At 50.4% G+C, this 20,867-nt stretch overlaps 1 protein-coding gene across 1 annotated transcript in view; it reads left to right on the forward strand.

Moving 5' to 3' along the window:
• Positions 1-20,867, forward strand: part of LIFR (leukemia inhibitory factor receptor alpha) — a 121,655-nt gene that overhangs the window by 88,016 nt on the left and 12,772 nt on the right. Inside the window, exons 8-14 of the mRNA XM_015562601.1 lie at positions 534-792; positions 5,702-5,831; positions 6,462-6,631; positions 8,659-8,804; positions 10,009-10,171; positions 12,153-12,223; positions 14,096-14,309. Of these exons, the coding sequence (XP_015418087.1) occupies positions 534-792; positions 5,702-5,831; positions 6,462-6,631; positions 8,659-8,804; positions 10,009-10,171; positions 12,153-12,223; positions 14,096-14,309 (1,153 nt within the window). The remainder of the gene's footprint in view (positions 1-533; positions 793-5,701; positions 5,832-6,461; positions 6,632-8,658; positions 8,805-10,008; positions 10,172-12,152; positions 12,224-14,095; positions 14,310-20,867) is intronic.

A 20,867-nucleotide genomic window follows, 5' to 3' on the forward strand; every position in this document is an offset into this window, starting at 1 on the left:
AGAGTAAGTAGGTAGAACGGAGACTAGAGGTAATTTAAAAGGATGGGTGTTCAAGGGAACAAAAACCAGAGGTGTGGCTTTAAACTGCACAGAGGTGGGATTAGAGGAAAAGTGCTGTTTTGGAGGTGGAGTATTCCAGCGTATCTTCAGGCTGATGGGAAGTAGCAGGCCTGCCCTAAATACATAGATCCATTCACAGGAAGGGAGTTAAGACTGACTTGTGCTTGGTGTTGACTTTTCACGTGTGGATATACTAGTAAACCCATTTATAAGACTTTTAGAACTTCTTGGACATGAACCTATGACCTTAGACATTGACCTACAACCCCCTCCGTTCCCACCATCGCTCCACCATATGTAGATAAAACCACGCATACTTTACTTCTCGTATATGGCTTGTTCCTCTGTAACCTGGAGGACATCCCTGATCTTCAGGCCACCGTTATTATAAAGCTGCTAAAGTGTGTTCCGTATGCACTGGTCTACGTTATGGTAGAAGACTTCTAAAGTCTCTGTAATTCCTTTTGGTCTTTCTAGGGTCTACTGATAATCAGAATAAGGTTTTTCCTCAAGACAAAGTGGTACCTGTGGGCTCAGACATAACGTTCTGTTTTGTGACTCAAGAAGAAGTGTCATCAGCACAGATCAGCTACGCCAAGTATCCCCTTATTCATCTCGATGGGGAAAATGTGGCGATCAAGGTCCATAACATTTCTGCTTCTATAAGTAGTGGAACAAATGTGGTTTTCATGACAAGCAAAGACATGTATGGAACAGTGGTTTTTGCAGGATGTAAGTATAAAATACGTATTTTTTAAAACTGTTTCTATTAATCAGTTTTTGTCCTTTGAAAGCCTTAATGCTTTTTCGGTGGGCCTGAGGTGATTCTATTTCTTATTTATTTTTTTATTCTTTAATATAAATGATATAAAAGGCAGCAAAATTTTGCTTGTTTATAGGTGAGATCTAAGCTTGTTCTCTACATACGTGTATTTATATATCTTGTAGGTTTCGTAATAAGAATTTTAAATTCTCAGTTAACAGGTTCGCCGAGTCAAGAGAAGTTAGTATATAATTTCCGAATCCTTTAAGATTTCATACTAGGAGCCTGGTGCAGGAAGATTCATGCATGGTGGATGGGTCCCTCAGCCCGACTTGTACCCTCTCCAATCTGGGAGCCCTCAGGGGAGCCCTCTCCAGTCCAGGAGTTTCTGTCTGTCTTTGCAATCACATGAGTGAATTGTCTGAGACCCCAACCCAGTTTGGCTTTGTGCTCACAATAGTAGAGGTCGTTTTTTTTTTTTTCTTTGCTCCATCGGTGGAGATTTCCTAGAACTTGCAGGATATCTTCCTTTTAATTTTTCCTTGACACTCTGACTTCACTTATGTCTCTCAACTTTGCTTTCCCTCCATCCTCCACTCCCAACAGTAACTTGCTCCAGGCTCACTTTGCTCTAGTGTCTCTGAGATCCCACAACGCGTCTGCCACCAGAACTACAATTCCCAGCATTCCTAGTGCTCCCCACATTCTGGGCTTCTGCTTCTGGTCCAGGTTGCCCACGGCTGCCCTAGTGTCTAGGAAATCCGTCTGCCACCAGAACTACGATTCCCAGCATTCCTGGTGCTCCCCACGCTCTGGGCTTCAGCATCTGGTCCAGGGGCTGCCACCATAACTACAATTCCCAGAATTCCTGGTGCTCCCTGCGCTCTTGGTTTTTGCTTCCAGTCCAGGGACTGCAGAAAGGAAAAGGACTGGGAACTTCAGCCGCCCCCAGGCCGGGCTAACAGGGCCAGACACTCCAGTGGCAATCCTGGGACCCAGGCTGCTCGGTGACTGTGCACGTAGGCCCAGAGTGGCCAGGGGGGCGGGGATGTCCTCTGCATTGCCACGGTGATGCAGCAGGTTTCCCTCCCCGCCCCCCGGCTCCTTGGCACCTGCGCACATGCTCGCTGCCTACAGGCCCGCCATCATTGTTGGGTTAATTTGCATACTCACTCCTGATTGGCCATGGAGCATTGTGAAGGGACAGTCAATTTACATATTCGTCTATTATTAGTGTAGCTAAGTTAATTTTCCACCTTATTATGGCATACCTTTTGAAAATAAGCTCCCGAATTAAAGAAATTATAATGATTTTATGCAAAATCTTTCAGTAGCTTGGTATTTGTTTCTCCCACTTTAAGAAGAATATATTTGAGAAGAGGGCAGCTGGAGACATGGGTGAGAAGACGTCCTCCCTATTGTGTTGTATGTCCTGTGTCCCAGAGTGCAGGGCATCTCTCTATTTGTGTACTCCACTCCTACAGATCTAATCTCCAGGGCAATCCAGAAGTCACTGTGGGGTTGCCAGATCTATATGGGTTGTGTTGAATGTGCACAGATAAGGTTGTTATGAGTTCTTGGTCCCCTCCCCTGAGGTCACGCTGGGCTGGCGCAGAGATAGCTCTGTCTCCAGCAGGAACTCTGTCCCCCTCCCCCAACCCCAGCATTCTTCATTCAAAGGCTCTGCGAGTGGTCTAAGGGTCTCCTGAAATGAAGAGTGTGAAATATAGTGACTGGGTTTCGATTGCTTTGTGATTTTCTTATGCTTTTATAAAAAAAACCTAGAGGCCCAGTGCATGGAATTCATGCTAGGCCTGGCTGGAGATCAGGGCTGATCCGTGGGGCAATTGGCAGGGAGATCAGAGGGGGCCCCCGCTGGCACCCACCTTGGTCGGCCTGGGGCCTGTGGGCTGGGGGCAACTCCTGTGTTGAGTATCTGTGTTAGTGCTCAGTGTGCATCATAGCCACTGGTTGTTCCACCGGTCATTCCACCATTCAGTTTATTTGCATATTAGGCTTCTATTATATAAGATATATTTTTATTGATTTCAAAGAGGACGGGAGAGGTAAAGAGAGAATCATTGATAGGCTGCTTCCTGTTCACCCCGCAATGGGGATCGAGCCTGCAATCCAGGCATGTGTCTTGATTGGGAATTGAATCTTGACCTCCTGGTTCATAGGTTGATGCTCAACCACTGAGCCACACCCACCAGGCTCTTACACTTTCTTCTGATTCTCAGCTGTGCTCCAGGTCAGCAGCCCTCCATCTCTGTCCCACATCCATAGACATTTAGGATGAGTTACCTTCAGTTGCTGATCCACTTCCAAGGGAAGAACCAGGATTAGGTGCACTTCTCAGCTTGTTGGCCGTAACCTTACTCTCTTTTGGCCTCCCCAGTAATGCACTGGAATTCATGTGAGGGTGAGGTTATGTTCAAATTTAAGTTTCAGAAAATTAGATTTTCTTTCCTGATGGTATTTTAGGATATGATGTGCAGTCTAAGTTGAGAAGCAGTGGTATACGGAGGGAAGCTGCCCATGAGCTGATACCAAAAAGTGAGATATCCACTTACAAACATGAAAGAAAAAAGTTAAAACTTAAAGGATGAGAATGTTCACAGGTGTTATTATTTTAGTCTTCTAATCTTTTACCAGAGTTCTAGAACAAACCCATTTATTTCCTAATTTAACCTTCACTTGTAACATCTGTCGGTGGAAATATCACTCACTATTTGTGAACTTAGAAGCAGCTGTAGACTTTCCCTCTGAAGGGAGCTCTTTAGAAACTTACAACCAGGGCAGTTTATGGTGTGAGGAAGGGAGTTTTGTTTGTTTTCTTTCTGTGGGCATCCTGTTAACCCACAATTTATTGAAAAGACTGGAAAGAATTTTAGAATCAGTTTGTCAGCTTCCCCCTCTACACACACATTCGTAATAAAAACCAGCCAATATTTTGATTTGGATTACATTAAATCTATCAACTTAGGAAAATTTTCTTTCTCACAGTATTGAGTCATTCAAACCAAGACCATGGGATAGCCCTCCATTTAGTAGGTCTTCTTTAATTTATCTTGGTGGTAAGAGGTCTTGTATATCTTTTAGTAAATTTACTCCTATGTTTATGCCAATTAAAAATGGCTTTTTTTTTTTTTTTTACTTCTCAAGCTTATTCTTGTAATTGAAAATAAATTTTATCATTTCACAGACAGGAGAATAGTTATTTGCCAATACTTGTCCGTGTTCATGTATGAGCTAATTTAATCATAAGCAAAACAGATCTGTGAACATTATTTGTTCAGTAATCATTCATATCATATGAGTCATTTTTATCGCTGGAGCTACTTCAGCATTAAATATTGACCTAAGTGTTAATCTTTCATCATACTTAAGATGTTCTAAAATAATACACTGTGACATAGGATTGGAACATGTAAATATTAATATCACATGTCAAATTAATACTTTCTCATTTGAAAATATTTTCATAAAAATGGCTTTGATTTTTAAATTGTTATGTGCTGGTACATAGGAATACAATTGATTTATACCTAGTTTGCCTAGCTTCAGTTGATTCTTTTGTCAGTTAATGTCTTTGAAAGGAAAAGAAAAGCCATACATTAACTTGTAAATACTGCCCTCTGACATTTTTTTTCTCTTTCTCTCTTTGCTTCTACTTCTTTCTACATTGCGCCTGTTATTTGGAATTGAAGTATTTCAACTTAATATGCCTGCCAAATACTAAAATAATAAGCATTTAAAATATACTAAAAATATGCTATCATTTTAATAAAGTGACTGGAAGTTTTGCCTTAGATTTAAAACAAATTTCAAACCAAATATGTCAGTATTAGTTTCAATATCCATTTGTTAGACTTTGATATAAATACTCATCACTCCTGGTAGTACCTAAAACATTACTGTAGGACATTATTCTTATCTCTGGAGCAGGTATGTGAAATTTGCTAAGTCTTGGTTGATAAACTAAGAACTTTTTTGAACATTTAGTTGTTTTAAAATAAGATTATTTTACATAATTTTTCAATAAGTAGATAATTGTTTTTTAAAAAGCTTACCTTCAGTGGCAGATAGTTTGGATAAAGTTTTGGGACACCCTATGTTTTCGGTGAAACATCACAGAAATACCAATTTCTATAATCATTGTCAGACTATAGAATTTTTCCCTTATCACTTTAAAAGTCTCAGACACACGTAAAAAAAAAAAAAAAAAAAAAAACAAACAAACAAAAAAAAAACCCTTTTTTTTCTTTTTCTGGTCCTTCCTGAACAAAGCCAGAGAGAATGGTTTCAATAAAGAATGAAAATGACAGAAGAGCAGAATTCACTTTCAACATAGGGAGATGCAGATTTTACTGAGAGTTACTTTGTAGACAATAGTCCTTGGGACTTACTTAAGAACTTGAAACTTGTAACATGACTTCGGTTGACTTTTAATATGACTTGGTACTTCTTTTCAAGCCATATATATGATCCATAATAATATGTTTAACCTGTAGATTTTTCTGACTTAACTTATTGGACACACCTTCCTTTGAGAGATTTTATAGACTCAAATAGTATTTAAGGGGAGAAAATATAGTCGCTATCTTCAAATTGCTATTGAGGAATTTTCAGATGAGCTAATACTAGTAGTCACTCTTCAGTATAATTTAATCTGTCATTTCTTATGTAATACGAACTCTGAACAAACATGCTATGGAAAGAACAGTAATTCCTGCATTGTTCAAAAAGTAAAATATGAACAGTACATTATCTCATTTTAAAGAAATGGTACAAAATATAATTAACATATATGAAACAGAACATTTTCAGGGGGCATAGATGTCAAAATAAGTACATTTTTTTTCTTTTTCCTTTCAGATCCACCTGATATTCCTCAAAAGCTGAACTGTGAGACTTATGACTTAAAAGAGATTATCTGTACGTGGGACCCAGGAAGGCCGACGGCTTTGGTGGGCCCACGCAGTACAAGTTACACTCTGTTTGAAAGGTAAGCGTCACCAGGAAAAGACGCCAGCCTTAAGCAGCATGGAGTCCACTAGAATGATGTCACATGATACAGCAAAGTGCTCTGTCTCTTTTATATTATGAGCAAGTTAGAAAGCCAGATACGTCGTATAAAATGGGATATACTGCAGCTCGATGCGTGCAGGCTGGATTTGTCTCCTTTTTCACAAACCCAGAAGGAAGAAGCCTCAAATACGAGCGAAGACTGTTTCTCGATAGCGGGCTTACGGCTGATTATTTTCTTCTGTTTACTTATCGTATGCACTTTCTTCTCTGAGGATGTAGTACATCTATAATTAGAAATAGAAATACTTTGAAAACATTAATTGTTAGAAATTTACCCTTTCATTTTTTCCTGCACCGTTTATCTCTTGCCATTTTGATATTTAAAAAAAAATTATTGATTGATTTTAGAGTGTGGGGGTGGAGAAAGAGAGAAACATTGGTTTTATTGTTCCACTTATTTATGTATGCATTGGTTGATCTTGTATGTGGCATGACTGGAGATCGAACCCGCAACCTTGGTGTTTTGGAATGATGCTCCAACCAACTGAGCTACCAGGCCAGGTCTTGATATTATTTTAATATTTCTTATTCCTCTCTTAATTTTCAGTTTTTCTGGAGAATCTGTTAAATTTAAAAGAGTTGAAGCTCCCATTAATGAAAGCTATCAGTTATTCTTTCAAGTGCTTCCAAACCAAGAAATATATGATTTTACTTTGAATGCTCGCAATCCTCTCGGTCAATCAGAATCAACAATTTTCATCAATGTGACTGAAAAAGGTAAGCTGCTACACAAACCAGCGACTTACAATAACTTAGAAGTGGCAAAATGTCTTGAGATCAATGAAAAGTCCATCTAGGGCAGTGATGGCGAACCTTTTGAGCTCGGTGTGTCAGCATTTTGAAAAACCCTAACTTAACTCTGGTGCCGTGTCACTTATAGAAATTCTTTGATATTTGCAACCATAGTAAAACAGAGACTTATATTTTTGATATTCATTTTATATATTTAAATGCCATTTAACAAAGAAAAATCAACCAAAAAATGAGTTTGCATATCACCTCTGACACGCGTGTCATAGGATCGCCATCACTGGTCTAGGGATTACTTTTTACTGATTATTTTCTGTACAATTACTTAGTATTAACCTTGTAAATGTCATTTTAAAAGCTTTAAATATGTAATTTCAAGTTTCACCGTTTTGTTGAATCCAGGTAAAATTTTGAAGGTCATTTGATTTACATAGAAACTGTCAGTGGCATTATCTAATAGTTTTTGATTTCTGAAAAAAAAAAATTGCCCAATTTTTAAAGACTTTTTGTTTTGAAATAATGGTAAGTAGTTGCAGAAAGTAATAAATTAGACCCCTGGCTTTCCCCAGTGGTAACCCCTGATGTTACTGTAGTACAAGATCCAAACGAGGCAACTGACCTCGGAACAGTACTGCGAACCACACTACCGACCTTGCCCAGCCCCAGCTTTCACCAGTTTTTATATGCATTCAGTTGTGTGTGTGTGTGTGTGTGTGTGTGTGTGTGTGTGTGTGTGTGTTGTGATTGGATTTATGTTTAGATTCATGGAACCAACACAGTCAAGACTGCTGTCACCATGAAGGCACCTCCTCATGCTGTCCCTTTAACACCGCCCTCATACACACACACACACACACACACACACACGCACACGCTCACACGCTTTCACATCCCTGTCCCTGGGCAGCAGCCAATCTGCTCTTCATCTCCGTTGTGTGGTCATTTTGAGAGTGTCATATGAGTGGAATCGTGCCGCATGTAACCTATGGAGGTTGGCGTTTTTTACTAAGGGTAATATCCTTGAGATCCATCCAAGGTATATGGATCAGTGAATAGTTCACTCCTTTTCACTGCTTGATGACTTCTTAAATTTTTGCCAATCCTATGAGTCTGTAGCTTAAAATAGAGATAAAATATGGCCCGGCACTTTGGCCTTCATCCCCATGGTCATTCCATGCGCACCAGCCGTGCCGGGCTCTGCAGCACGGAGATTAACAGACGCGGAGAAGGGCTTAAACCCGACGCCCTCTGGTGCAACCTGGCCAGTGATGGGCCGTGGTCCTGCTGCCTTGTTTGTTACATGTAAATCATCTTCCTCCCAGCGTCTTTCTTATTTCCTTATTTTACCTAAGGACACGATGGCTACATTTTGTACTTGACAGCGTTTGTGTGTCGTTGTCTGCCCTCTGCCATTTCAGCCTTATTCACCACATGAGTCTTCCCCACCATCAGACCGGGGCGTGCGTGGTCACCAGCGTAGCATGCACTTTGCTCCACTGTGCCAAGACCCTGACCTGAAATGCTTTCCTGCGTCCGTTTTGCCAGCTTTAGTCTGATTCTTCTTTCCAGGCTCATCCCCAGTCCCGTCTTCACTGTAGGATTCCCCTGACCACGTTTATGTCTAAATTCCTGTGGGGCTTAGTATGTGTGTCCCACATTTAGAATTTAGCATCTGTTCTCTTCTTCATTTTCTCTCTTTTGGTTTGTCATCCCCCCCACGTAAGTCAGGGGTTCCTTGCAGGTAGAGACGGTGCTCTGACCACCTTTTAGTATTCCTGACACCAGTTCAGGAACCTGAGCGAGGTCGGTTCTTAAAAAATGTTGGCACGTGGTTGGCAGTGAAGCAGCGAGGTTTGCGTATTTCACAAACACTGAGAGAATGTTGTTGATCGGCACTGACAGTACCTCTCTTGATCTTTATTGTCCTTGATTCTCATTTGTCATGTTAGAAAATAGCTGTTAAAGTCATTCATCTTTAAAAATTGTATTTACAGTTTACCCTCGTACTCCTACCTCAGTCAGAGTGAAGGATATTAATTCAACAGCTGTCACACTTTCCTGGCATTTACCAGGCAACTTTGCAAAGATTAAACTGTTATGTCAAGTTGAAATTAACAAAGCTAATTCAGTACGGGAATTGGTGAGTAGGATTCTCCTGCAAACTTCCTTAGAGGTTATTATTGATAAAATACTTCGTTTTCAAAAATAACTAAGTAAGTTTATATGCATAAGCTCTGAGTATTGATTACAGAGATTTACTAAGAACCACGATATTATGTATGCATGTAATGACAGCATTGTGTGTGGCACTCGGAAACGACTATAATACTGGCTACTGTGGAGCATAAGTTTGACTTTTACTCAGATTGTTTCTGGGTCTAGTGTAGCACCTGGCGTGTAGCTGGTGCTCAACAAATTTGTGAATTAGCGAGTGGCTTCTGCTGTAACCTTTAGCATCAGATAATGGACTAATTGGCACCGGAGAGAAGATGTGATTTTAAAACCGCTAAGTGCAGCTGCAGGAGCAAGTTATAATCGGTTATTATAAGTCACAACATGACTTCTTAATACATTTTAAATACTCAGGTTGACTTTTATACGGCACCACCTTGTAATTGGTGGTAACGTCCAAAATAAATGATATCATACTTAGAAATTCATTTGGAAACTTAGTAATGATCTCTAGACTGTCTTCAGTTGCACTGCAAGCTGTAACTCTGAAAGCTCCTTTGGAGTAAATAACCGGAAGATCCCAGGCTCCCCCGGGGTGTGCAGATCCTCAAATTTGTTTTGGATGGCTTCCTTTTAATTTTATTTAGTTTAAATATTTGTTGAATAGTCTGCAGGTTAAGCACCAGACTAGAGGTGCTAAGTGCCATGTTGAAAAACAGGGCTAAGCCGAAGCATGCTTCCAGAAGCTTCCTAATACACCTGAATGACATGTGCAACCCTCAAGGTCACCTTAAACCACCCAAGTATATTAAGGTTTACTGCATCACCACTAGCCGTTGATTTACCAAACTTATGTTCTCCTCTCTGCATAATTTAACTGACCATTATTCATTAGATTCAATATTTGGATACAAGACACCTCCGTTTTGTTTATTGCTATTGCAGAGCTTAATTTCACTGACTTGGCATTTATCTACAAATTAAAATATGGTAGGGGATGATCTGAGAGAGGCAAACTCATGTGGCCATTCAGTAAATTGGTTACAAATTAGGGAGGCTTTCTTATTTTTAAAAAGTATGTGTATGTGTGTGTGTGTATATGTATAGGTATAGGTATATGTATTCGTATACAGGTGATATTTCACGTGCACCTATTGTTTGTTTTCTAATAGCGGACTGTCACAATCAAAGGAGTAGACAATTCAAATTACCTCATTGCTGTGGACAAGTTAAGTCCGTACACTGTGTATGCTTTCCGGATTCGTTGTTCTAGTGAAACTTTCTGGAAATGGAGCAAGTGGAGCAATGAAAAACAATATTTAACCACAGAAGCCAGTAAGTTAACTGAATGATTTATGGTTAATTATTACTATGGACCCTGTCATGCTACAACTGCTTTTAGAGAAAAATGTCACCAAAGTGACTGAAAACAAGAGAGTGGGTAGACAGATTGTGTAATTATATAACACCTGCTGGTAACATATTATACAGACATTTTGAATGATCGTCTTTAAGGTTTCGTGATGATATGGGGAATGCTGGGCATGTGCTGTGTGCAAGGACCAGGCTACCCTCCCTGCAAGTCATGTCTATGTTAGAGTGATGGAACCGTGGGGATATCGTGGTGAGATTCTTCTCGCACACTTTCCTCCTGTTCATGATCTAGATTGCCTTTTTTAGTAAAAACAAGTGTTGATGGAGAGAATTCATTGGAATTTTTATTGCTGACCTAGGCCTGAGAAATGGCTGGGGCTAAGGTCTCCAACTTTAGTTTCCACAGCTACACCTAGAGCAGCATAAGCTATGCAATCAGGTAACTGGTTTTCTGACTATGATCCCCAAAGACAGAATAAGATTCAACCCCTGAACCCCAGTTGCCGGCTTTAAAACAGAAAATAGAAATAGGTGTGGTTTTCAGGAATCATGCATCAAAAGATAGCACATTCTTTATTTGCATTTTGTAATAGAGGGAGTATAAAACTCCTCCTCCCAAATTGGACAAATAGTAAAACAAAAAGTGATGGTTGTTCATCGGATGTTGTGTCCACACGAAGATGGAGAGAGGAGAGGGTCTTTGCGGTATGTGTAAGACTTACTTGGAGCATCAGAATCGAATCCTATCATGAGTCCTGAGCATCTATTGCTGTGTGACCAGGTACCCCACAGCACTCTGCTTTAAAGCAGCAGACATTTCCTGTCTCACAGTGAGTGAGTGTCCTGGTCAGAGACTCTGGAGCAGCTTCGCTGAGCATCTCTCCTGAGACCACTCACCCCGTGGGCGGGGGCCTCGGGCTTGATGGGGGCCAGAGGGTCTGCTCCAGGCGGTTCTCTCACAGGGCTGCGGGCAGGAGCCTACGTTCCTCCCACGGGGCTGCTGGTGTCTGCCGAGGTGGCAGCCGGCTGCCCTGGACTTAGTGGTCATCGAGAGAACAAGGCCGCCTCCACAACCTCCTTATGACCTGGCCACAGCAGGGACATACCTTCACGTCTGCCGTTCCTTGTTGGTCACACCAGCCAGCCCTGACACGGTGTGGGAGGGGAGGGACCCACAGGGCAGGAGCAGCCCCCACAGGCAAAGCTTTGTCTTCAGTTGATGAGCTGTTGCAGCCAGAAGGGCAGGAGCATTTTGTTTATGCTTCATTCAGGTGAAGCCATTCATCACTTGACAAATACCTGTTGCGTCCCCCACCGTGTGTCCGGAATTGTTCTGGTCTCCAGGGACAGAGCAGCAGTAGAACAGCAATCTCTGCCCAGGGGATCTAGAGGGTAGAGATTTAGAAATCATTACTTTTATTGTATATTAGTATGCCGGGTGGTAGTGAGTGCCACAGGGAAAAATAGAACCTAGGAAGGGAGCCGAGGAATGAAGACGGGGTGGTGGGGAGGGGAGTTGCCATCTTAAATAGGGTGGCCGGGCGGGACCTCGGGCACAAGGTGACCCTGGGTGAGGGAGCCAGCCTGGTGGCTACGCAGGGGAAGGGAGGGTGAGAAAGTCAGGAAGCCCGGGCAGGCGTCCTCTGCAGGTCTGAAAGCAGCCAGGAAGCCAGTGTGTGGCCACGGCCGACTGGACAGAGGAGGACTCTACCCAGCACTGACAGCCGTGAGGGGGTGGTTACCATGCTAAGGGGCCTGGTGTTTTGTCGGGGTGGAGAGCATTTCCTTCTTCATTTTCAGGTGGAAGCCACTGAGTGTGTTTCCCATTCTTACCAAGAATTCCAGAAGCCTAGAAACAAACTTCAAGCACCACCATCTCAATTATTGACATCAGCTGATGTAGTAGCATCCTCACGTGCTAACTTTTCCATCTCTTTCCTAGTTCCTTCCAAGGGACCGGACACTTGGAGAGAGTGGCGCTCTGACGGGAAGAATTTAATAATATATTGGAAGGTAACTGTCTCGTGTTCCCTTGAATATTTATGTGACTCGGTTATGGTAAACCACCTGACACCCACGGGGTCCCGGGGCATCGGGGAGCCAGGCAGGATTCCTCAGACCTCAGCAGAACAGCTGAGGACATAGCCGGGCTCCTAGCCCCCGACTCCTCCTCGCTGCTGCACCCCCGCCACTTTAGTGAGGTCTCAGATCTCAGCGTTCCGTGCTGTGACCTTACGAGGCCTGTAAAAGACCTGAGGGTTTCATGGATGCAGTCCCTCTCACTCTAGTCAGAAACAAAGCCAGACACGACAAGTTAGAGTCCTGACTATTTGTGTTGTACTTTTTTTCTTTGATGACTAGGAAATCAATTTTTAAAATAGATTTTATATGTAATTTGTTTCCCTTAAATAAATCGTGTCATAATAATGACAGGTAAACTAGTTTTGTAAAATTTTAGATAAAATACGAATTGCGTTCTGTTTTACTGTTTTTCCCTAGTAGAGCGAACATTTTTGTTGCTATAGTTTTTATCTGATTTATGAACATTAAAAACACAAACAATTGTTTTTCTACACCAGATTTCATAACCAGATTCCTTTAAATAGTGAATTTTGTTGTGGAAAGGAGAACAAGGTTGTTTTTGCAGAACCTTGACATCACTACAGCTTTGAGGGGTGAGGCCTGAGCATAGAAGTCCCGTTGCTCTGAGATCGTCTGGATGGGACTTGCGTCCCCTTAGCCACCCGCGGCGGCCTGTCAGGTCTCACAGTCATGGTAGCAATTGCCCAAGTGACTCCAGTGTGGGCGAAGTTCGGAAAATTGTTCAAACTAGATGACTGTTTAACCGAGGATTAAAAATGTTGAAGTGATTCAGACTAACTGCAGCCACGAGGTTAATTGTTCTGCCATATTTGGCTGGAAATTACGTTGTTTGGGACATGTTGAGGTTTCTAAACATGTGTCACTGGGCTGTCCGAGGGGAGCCCAGTGGGTGGTGGTTGGAAGTAAGGGGAGAGATGGGAGCTGGAGACAGAGCCTTGTGGCATGTGGCGGGGGGTGGGGGGTAGGAAAATAACACAGCAGTTAATAAACAACAGGACAAGAATTAAACTCCTTCACACAGCCCCGTATAAGTGGGATCCCTGGGGAGGTGTGCAGATGGAAAGGGGGGGCGGTGGAACTGGGGAGGTGGCAGCATATACAGCCAGCAAAGCAGGCAGAGCCAGTGGAGGAGACGGAAGGTCCGAGGTTCTGGTGGCCAGAAGGAAACAACACACATTTTCTGTAATGAGCACGTACCACCTTCAAGTGAGAAAACAGTGAATGTTTAAAAAGCCACGGTGCCATACTTGTTAATGTTTTGGTTTTATATAGAGCAGTGCTTCTTGGAACTTCGTGGTTTGCTTCTGAAAAAATGTGAGGTTAAATAGGTTTTTTAAAATTATATTTTTATTGATTTCAGAGAGGAAGGGAGAGGGAGAGAGAGAAATATCAGTGATGAGAGAGAATCATTGAGCGGCTGCCTCCTGCATGCCCCTACTGGGGGCTGAGCCCGCAGCCCAGACATGTGCCCTGAGGCGGAATGGAACCGTGACCTCCTGGTTCATCGGTCCACACTCAGCCCCTGAGCCACAGTGGCCGGACTGAATGTTGTTTTTCACATACTTAATTTTTACAGTTTTGTGTGCTCCTACTGCTCACAGCACTTGTCGTTCTCCTTCCGTCTCACCTTCCTGGTTTGCCCAGGTCTCCGTGGATGTTACACTGTTTGTAACAGCATCATCTTTTCTGGCATTATCGTGTCGTGATTGTGTAGTGTTCAGGTTGGACTCGATGGTCAGTTTTTCAGGGCTTTGTCATAAAGTATTTTTCTGTTTTTCATAGCCTTTACCCATTAATGAAGCTAATGGGAAAATACTCTTCTATAACGTATCCTATTCGTCGGAGGAGAAAACACAGTCCCTCTCGGAGATCCCTGACCCTCAACACAAGGCAGAAATACAACTGGACAGACACGACTACATCATCAGTGTGGTGGCAAAAAACTCCGTGGGCTCATCGCCGCCTTCCAGAATAGCCAGCATGGAAATTCCGAACGGTGAGTGCGTAGGGAATGTGATGCCCGAGAGCGGAAACGGGAGCGAAGTATTTGGAAGGGGTGGCTTGCTCTCGTCCTGCTGCCGGTATAGGAGGAGGAACAGACGGGAATACTGCTCACTGAGACCCCAGTCCTGAGTCGCACCTTGACGCATCTGTGGATGGACAGGAACTACTGTGTCTGTTACTCTAACCCAGGGGTCGGCAAACTCATTAGTCAACAGAGCCAAATATCAACAGTACGACAATTGAAATTTCTTTTGAGAGCCAAATTTTTTAAACTTAAACTATATAGGTTGGTACATTGTTATTAACTTAATTAGGGTACTCCTAAGGCTTAGGAAGAGCCACACTCAAGGGCCCAAAGAGCCGCGTGTGGCTCGAGAGCCGCGGTTTGCCGACCACTGCTCTAACGCATCATGTAGGAGGGGTACAGTCGTGGGTGTTACTCTTCGGAAGAAATGCTCTAACTGTTTATTCAGATACCGTTTTTTATTTACCTCCCCAACACCACGGGAGTTGATGCTATGTAAGCTAGGCTATTTCCTGTCAGGCAGGAAAAGATAATCAGGGAAATATGTTTTTATTGTTTTCAGAGAGAGAGGAAGGGAGAGGGAGAGAGAGAACCATCAATAAGAAACATCAGTCGGCTGCCTCCTGCATGCCCCCGACTGGGGACTGTGCTGGAAACCCGGTCATGTGCCTTGGCCAGGAGTTGAACCCTCTTGGTGCATGCGCCAAAGCTCAACCACTGAGCCACACCGGCCAAGCAGAAGATACTCAGTTTAAATGGCAGCTTTGTGGATAAGACATTCTTCTAATAGGAATCCCTTACTGATAAGCCTGAATCAGAGCGTCAGTATACACTTATAAAAAATTTGGTGTAATTTTTAAATTGCTGAATGCCTTCCTTTAAGTTTTATGGTTCGCAGTGAGGGGGCCATTGCTCCTCAGCCGCCTCGGCAGCTTCCCGGGCGGGGAGTTCATATAGCACGTCACCTCTGCTTGGAATCAGCTCCTCTTCTGAGTCACCCACCCCCGCGGTTCGGCCCCAATAGGGGGCATCTCTCTGCCCACCCCCCCCCGCTGTCCTGCCCCAACAGGGGGCATCTCTCTGCCCACCCCCCCCCGCTGTCCTGCCCCAACAGGGGGCATCTCTCTGCCCACCCCCCCCCGCTGTCCTGCCCCAACAGGGGGCATCTCTCTGCCCACCCCCCCCCGCTGTCCTGCCCCAACAGGGGGCATCTCTCTGCCCACCCCCCCCCGCTGTCCTGCCCCAACAGGGGGCATCTCTCTGCCCACCCCCCCCCGCTGTCCTGCCCCAACAGGGGGCATCTCTCTGCCCACCCCCCCCCGCTGTCCTGCCCCAACAGGGGGCATCTCTCTGCCCACCCCCCCCCGCTGTCCTGCCCCAACAGGGGGCATCTCTCTGCCCACCCCCCCCCGCTGTCCTGCCCCAACAGGGGGCATCTCTCTGCCCACCCCCCCCCGCTGTCCTGCCCCAACAGGGGGCATCTCTCTGCCCACCCCCCCCCGCTGTCCTGCCCCAACAGGGGGCATCTCTCTGCCCACCCCCCCCCGCTGTCCTGCCCCAACAGGGGGCATCTCTCTGCCCACCCCCCCCCGCTGTCCTGCCCCAACAGGGGGCATCTCTCTGCCCACCCCCCCCCGCTGTCCTGCCCCAACAGGGGGCATCTCTCTGCCCACCCCCCCCCGCTGTCCTGCCCCAACAGGGGGCATCTCTCTGCCCACCCCCCCCCGCTGTCCTGCCCCAACAGGGGGCATCTCTCTGCCCACCCCCCCCCGCTGTCCTGCCCCAACAGGGGGCATCTCTCTGCCCACCCCCCCCCGCTGTCCTGCCCCAACAGGGGGCATCTCTCTGCCCACCCCCCCCCGCTGTCCTGCCCCAACAGGGGGCATCTCTCTGCCCACCCCCCCCCGCTGTCCTGCCCCAACAGGGGGCATCTCTCTGCCCACCCCCCCCCGCTGTCCTGCCCCAACAGGGGGCATCTCTCTGCCCACCCCCCCCCGCTGTCCTGCCCCAACAGGGGGCATCTCTCTGCCCACCCCCCCCCGCTGTCCTGCCCCAACAGGGGGCATCTCTCTGCCCACCCCCCCCCGCTGTCCTGCCCCAACAGGGGGCATCTCTCTGCCCACCCCCCCCCGCTGTCCTGCCCCAACAGGGGGCATCTCTCTGCCCACCCCCCCCCGCTGTCCTGCCCCAACAGGGGGCATCTCTCTGCCCACCCCCCCCCGCTGTCCTGCCCCAACAGGGGGCATCTCTCTGCCCACCCCCCCCCGCTGTCCTGCCCCAACAGGGGGCATCTCTCTGCCCACCCCCCCCCGCTGTCCTGCCCCAACAGGGGGCATCTCTCTGCCCACCCCCCCCCGCTGTCCTGCCCCAACAGGGGGCATCTCTCTGCCCACCCCCCCCCGCTGTCCTGCCCCAACAGGGGGCATCTCTCTGCCCACCCCCCCCCGCTGTCCTGCCCCAACAGGGGGCATCTCTCTGCCCACCCCCCCCCGCTGTCCTGCCCCAACAGGGGGCATCTCTCTGCCCACCCCCCCCCGCTGTCCTGCCCCAACAGGGGGCATCTCTCTGCCCACCCCCCCCCGCTGTCCTGCCCCAACAGGGGGCATCTCTCTGCCCACCCCCCCCCGCTGTCCTGCCCCAACAGGGGGCATCTCTCTGCCCACCCCCCCCCGCTGTCCTGCCCCAACAGGGGGCATCTCTCTGCCCACCCCCCCCCGCTGTCCTGCCCCAACAGGGGGCATCTCTCTGCCCACCCCCCCCCGCTGTCCTGCCCCAACAGGGGGCATCTCTCTGCCCACCCCCCCCCGCTGTCCTGCCCCAACAGGGGGCATCTCTCTGCCCACCCCCCCCCGCTGTCCTGCCCCAACAGGGGGCATCTCTCTGCCCACCCCCCCCCGCTGTCCTGCCCCAACAGGGGGCATCTCTCTGCCCACCCCCCCCCGCTGTCCTGCCCCAACAGGGGGCATCTCTCTGCCCACCCCCCCCCGCTGTCCTGCCCCAACAGGGGGCATCTCTCTGCCCACCCCCCCCCGCTGTCCTGCCCCAACAGGGGGCATCTCTCTGCCCACCCCCCCCCGCTGTCCTGCCCCAACAGGGGGCATCTCTCTGCCCACCCCCCCCCGCTGTCCTGCCCCAACAGGGGGCATCTCTCTGCCCACCCCCCCCCGCTGTCCTGCCCCAACAGGGGGCATCTCTCTGCCCACCCCCCCCCGCTGTCCTGCCCCAACAGGGGGCATCTCTCTGCCCACCCCCCCCCGCTGTCCTGCCCCAACAGGGGGCATCTCTCTGCCCACCCCCCCCCGCTGTCCTGCCCCAACAGGGGGCATCTCTCTGCCCACCCCCCCCCGCTGTCCTGCCCCAACAGGGGGCATCTCTCTGCCCACCCCCCCCCGCTGTCCTGCCCCAACAGGGGGCATCTCTCTGCCCACCCCCCCCCGCTGTCCTGCCCCAACAGGGGGCATCTCTCTGCCCACCCCCCCCCGCTGTCCTGCCCCAACAGGGGGCATCTCTCTGCCCACCCCCCCCCGCTGTCCTGCCCCAACAGGGGGCATCTCTCTGCCCACCCCCCCCCGCTGTCCTGCCCCAACAGGGGGCATCTCTCTGCCCACCCCCCCCCGCTGTCCTGCCCCAACAGGGGGCATCTCTCTGCCCACCCCCCCCCGCTGTCCTGCCCCAACAGGGGGCATCTCTCTGCCCACCCCCCCCCGCTGTCCTGCCCCAACAGGGGGCATCTCTCTGCCCACCCCCCCCCGCTGTCCTGCCCCAACAGGGGGCATCTCTCTGCCCACCCCCCCCCGCTGTCCTGCCCCAACAGGGGGCATCTCTCTGCCCACCCCCCCCCGCTGTCCTGCCCCAACAGGGGGCATCTCTCTGCCCACCCCCCCCCGCTGTCCTGCCCCAACAGGGGGCATCTCTCTGCCCACCCCCCCCCGCTGTCCTGCCCCAACAGGGGGCATCTCTCTGCCCACCCCCCCCCGCTGTCCTGCCCCAACAGGGGGCATCTCTCTGCCCACCCCCCCCCGCTGTCCTGCCCCAACAGGGGGCATCTCTCTGCCCACCCCCCCCCGCTGTCCTGCCCCAACAGGGGGCATCTCTCTGCCCACCCCCCCCCGCTGTCCTGCCCCAACAGGGGGCATCTCTCTGCCCACCCCCCCCCGCTGTCCTGCCCCAACAGGGGGCATCTCTCTGCCCACCCCCCCCCGCTGTCCTGCCCCAACAGGGGGCATCTCTCTGCCCACCCCCCCCCGCTGTCCTGCCCCAACAGGGGGCATCTCTCTGCCCACCCCCCCCCGCTGTCCTGCCCCAACAGGGGGCATCTCTCTGCCCACCCCCCCCCGCTGTCCTGCCCCAACAGGGGGCATCTCTCTGCCCACCCCCCCCCGCTGTCCTGCCCCAACAGGGGGCATCTCTCTGCCCACCCCCCCCCGCTGTCCTGCCCCAACAGGGGGCATCTCTCTGCCCACCCCCCCCCGCTGTCCTGCCCCAACAGGGGGCATCTCTCTGCCCACCCCCCCCCGCTGTCCTGCCCCAACAGGGGGCATCTCTCTGCCCACCCCCCCCCGCTGTCCTGCCCCAACAGGGGGCATCTCTCTGCCCACCCCCCCCCGCTGTCCTGCCCCAACAGGGGGCATCTCTCTGCCCACCCCCCCCCGCTGTCCTGCCCCAACAGGGGGCATCTCTCTGCCCACCCCCCCCCGCTGTCCTGCCCCAACAGGGGGCATCTCTCTGCCCACCCCCCCCCGCTGTCCTGCCCCAACAGGGGGCATCTCTCTGCCCACCCCCCCCCGCTGTCCTGCCCCAACAGGGGGCATCTCTCTGCCCACCCCCCCCCGCTGTCCTGCCCCAACAGGGGGCATCTCTCTGCCCACCCCCCCCCGCTGTCCTGCCCCAACAGGGGGCATCTCTCTGCCCACCCCCCCCCGCTGTCCTGCCCCAACAGGGGGCATCTCTCTGCCCACCCCCCCCCGCTGTCCTGCCCCAACAGGGGGCATCTCTCTGCCCACCCCCCCCCGCTGTCCTGCCCCAACAGGGGGCATCTCTCTGCCCACCCCCCCCCGCTGTCCTGCCCCAACAGGGGGCATCTCTCTGCCCACCCCCCCCCGCTGTCCTGCCCCAACAGGGGGCATCTCTCTGCCCACCCCCCCCCGCTGTCCTGCCCCAACAGGGGGCATCTCTCTGCCCACCCCCCCCCGCTGTCCTGCCCCAACAGGGGGCATCTCTCTGCCCACCCCCCCCCGCTGTCCTGCCCCAACAGGGGGCATCTCTCTGCCCACCCCCCCCCGCTGTCCTGCCCCAACAGGGGGCATCTCTCTGCCCACCCCCCCCCGCTGTCCTGCCCCAACAGGGGGCATCTCTCTGCCCACCCCCCCCCGCTGTCCTGCCCCAACAGGGGGCATCTCTCTGCCCACCCCCCCCCGCTGTCCTGCCCCAACAGGGGGCATCTCTCTGCCCACCCCCCCCCGCTGTCCTGCCCCAACAGGGGGCATCTCTCTGCCCACCCCCCCCCGCTGTCCTGCCCCAACAGGGGGCATCTCTCTGCCCACCCCCCCCCGCTGTCCTGCCCCAACAGGGGGCATCTCTCTGCCCACCCCCCCCCGCTGTCCTGCCCCAACAGGGGGCATCTCTCTGCCCACCCCCCCCCGCTGTCCTGCCCCAACAGGGGGCATCTCTCTGCCCACCCCCCCCCGCTGTCCTGCCCCAACAGGGGGCATCTCTCTGCCCACCCCCCCCCGCTGTCCTGCCCCAACAGGGGGCATCTCTCTGCCCACCCCCCCCCGCTGTCCTGCCCCAACAGGGGGCATCTCTCTGCCCACCCCCCCCCGCTGTCCTGCCCCAACAGGGGGCATCTCTCTGCCCACCCCCCCCCGCTGTCCTGCCCCAACAGGGGGCATCTCTCTGCCCACCCCCCCCCGCTGTCCTGCCCCAACAGGGGGCATCTCTCTGCCCACCCCCCCCCGCTGTCCTGCCCCAACAGGGGGCATCTCTCTGCCCACCCCCCCCCGCTGTCCTGCCCCAACAGGGGGCATCTCTCTGACCACCCACTCCCGAAGGAAGACGGATGGTCCAGGCAGGGCCCTCTCATATCCTTTCACTTCTGGCCGGAGGCAGTCTTATCGCTTGTTACTGAACTGGTTCTGTGTTTGAGTGGATCGCAGGGGATTCAGAAGGAAGGAAAGGGAAGCAAAGCACATTTCAGAGACACAAACACCCACCAGGCCCAGTGTCAGTGCACACCTGGCTGTCCACACCCACCAGGCCCAGTGTCGGTGCACACCTACTCCACACCCACAGGCCCAGTGTCAGTGCACACCTGGCTGTCCACACACACCCATGCCCCGGAGAGGGTGGCGGCAGAAAAAAGAGAGAGAGGGATGTGTGAACAGCCCCGAGGCAGATGACCACTGACTTGGGTACTTCGTTGCTCCCAATGATGGGCAGTAGCCGGGCTACCTTCCAATGCAGGATCGATATTGTTACCTTTTCCATGTGTCTCCAGAGGACAGTGACATACAGAGCCCACAGCAC

The sequence above is a fragment of the Myotis davidii genome, unplaced genomic scaffold (assembly GCF_000327345.1).
Source record: "Myotis davidii unplaced genomic scaffold, ASM32734v1 scaffold496, whole genome shotgun sequence".
Taxonomy (NCBI): Eukaryota; Metazoa; Chordata; class Mammalia; order Chiroptera; family Vespertilionidae; genus Myotis; species Myotis davidii.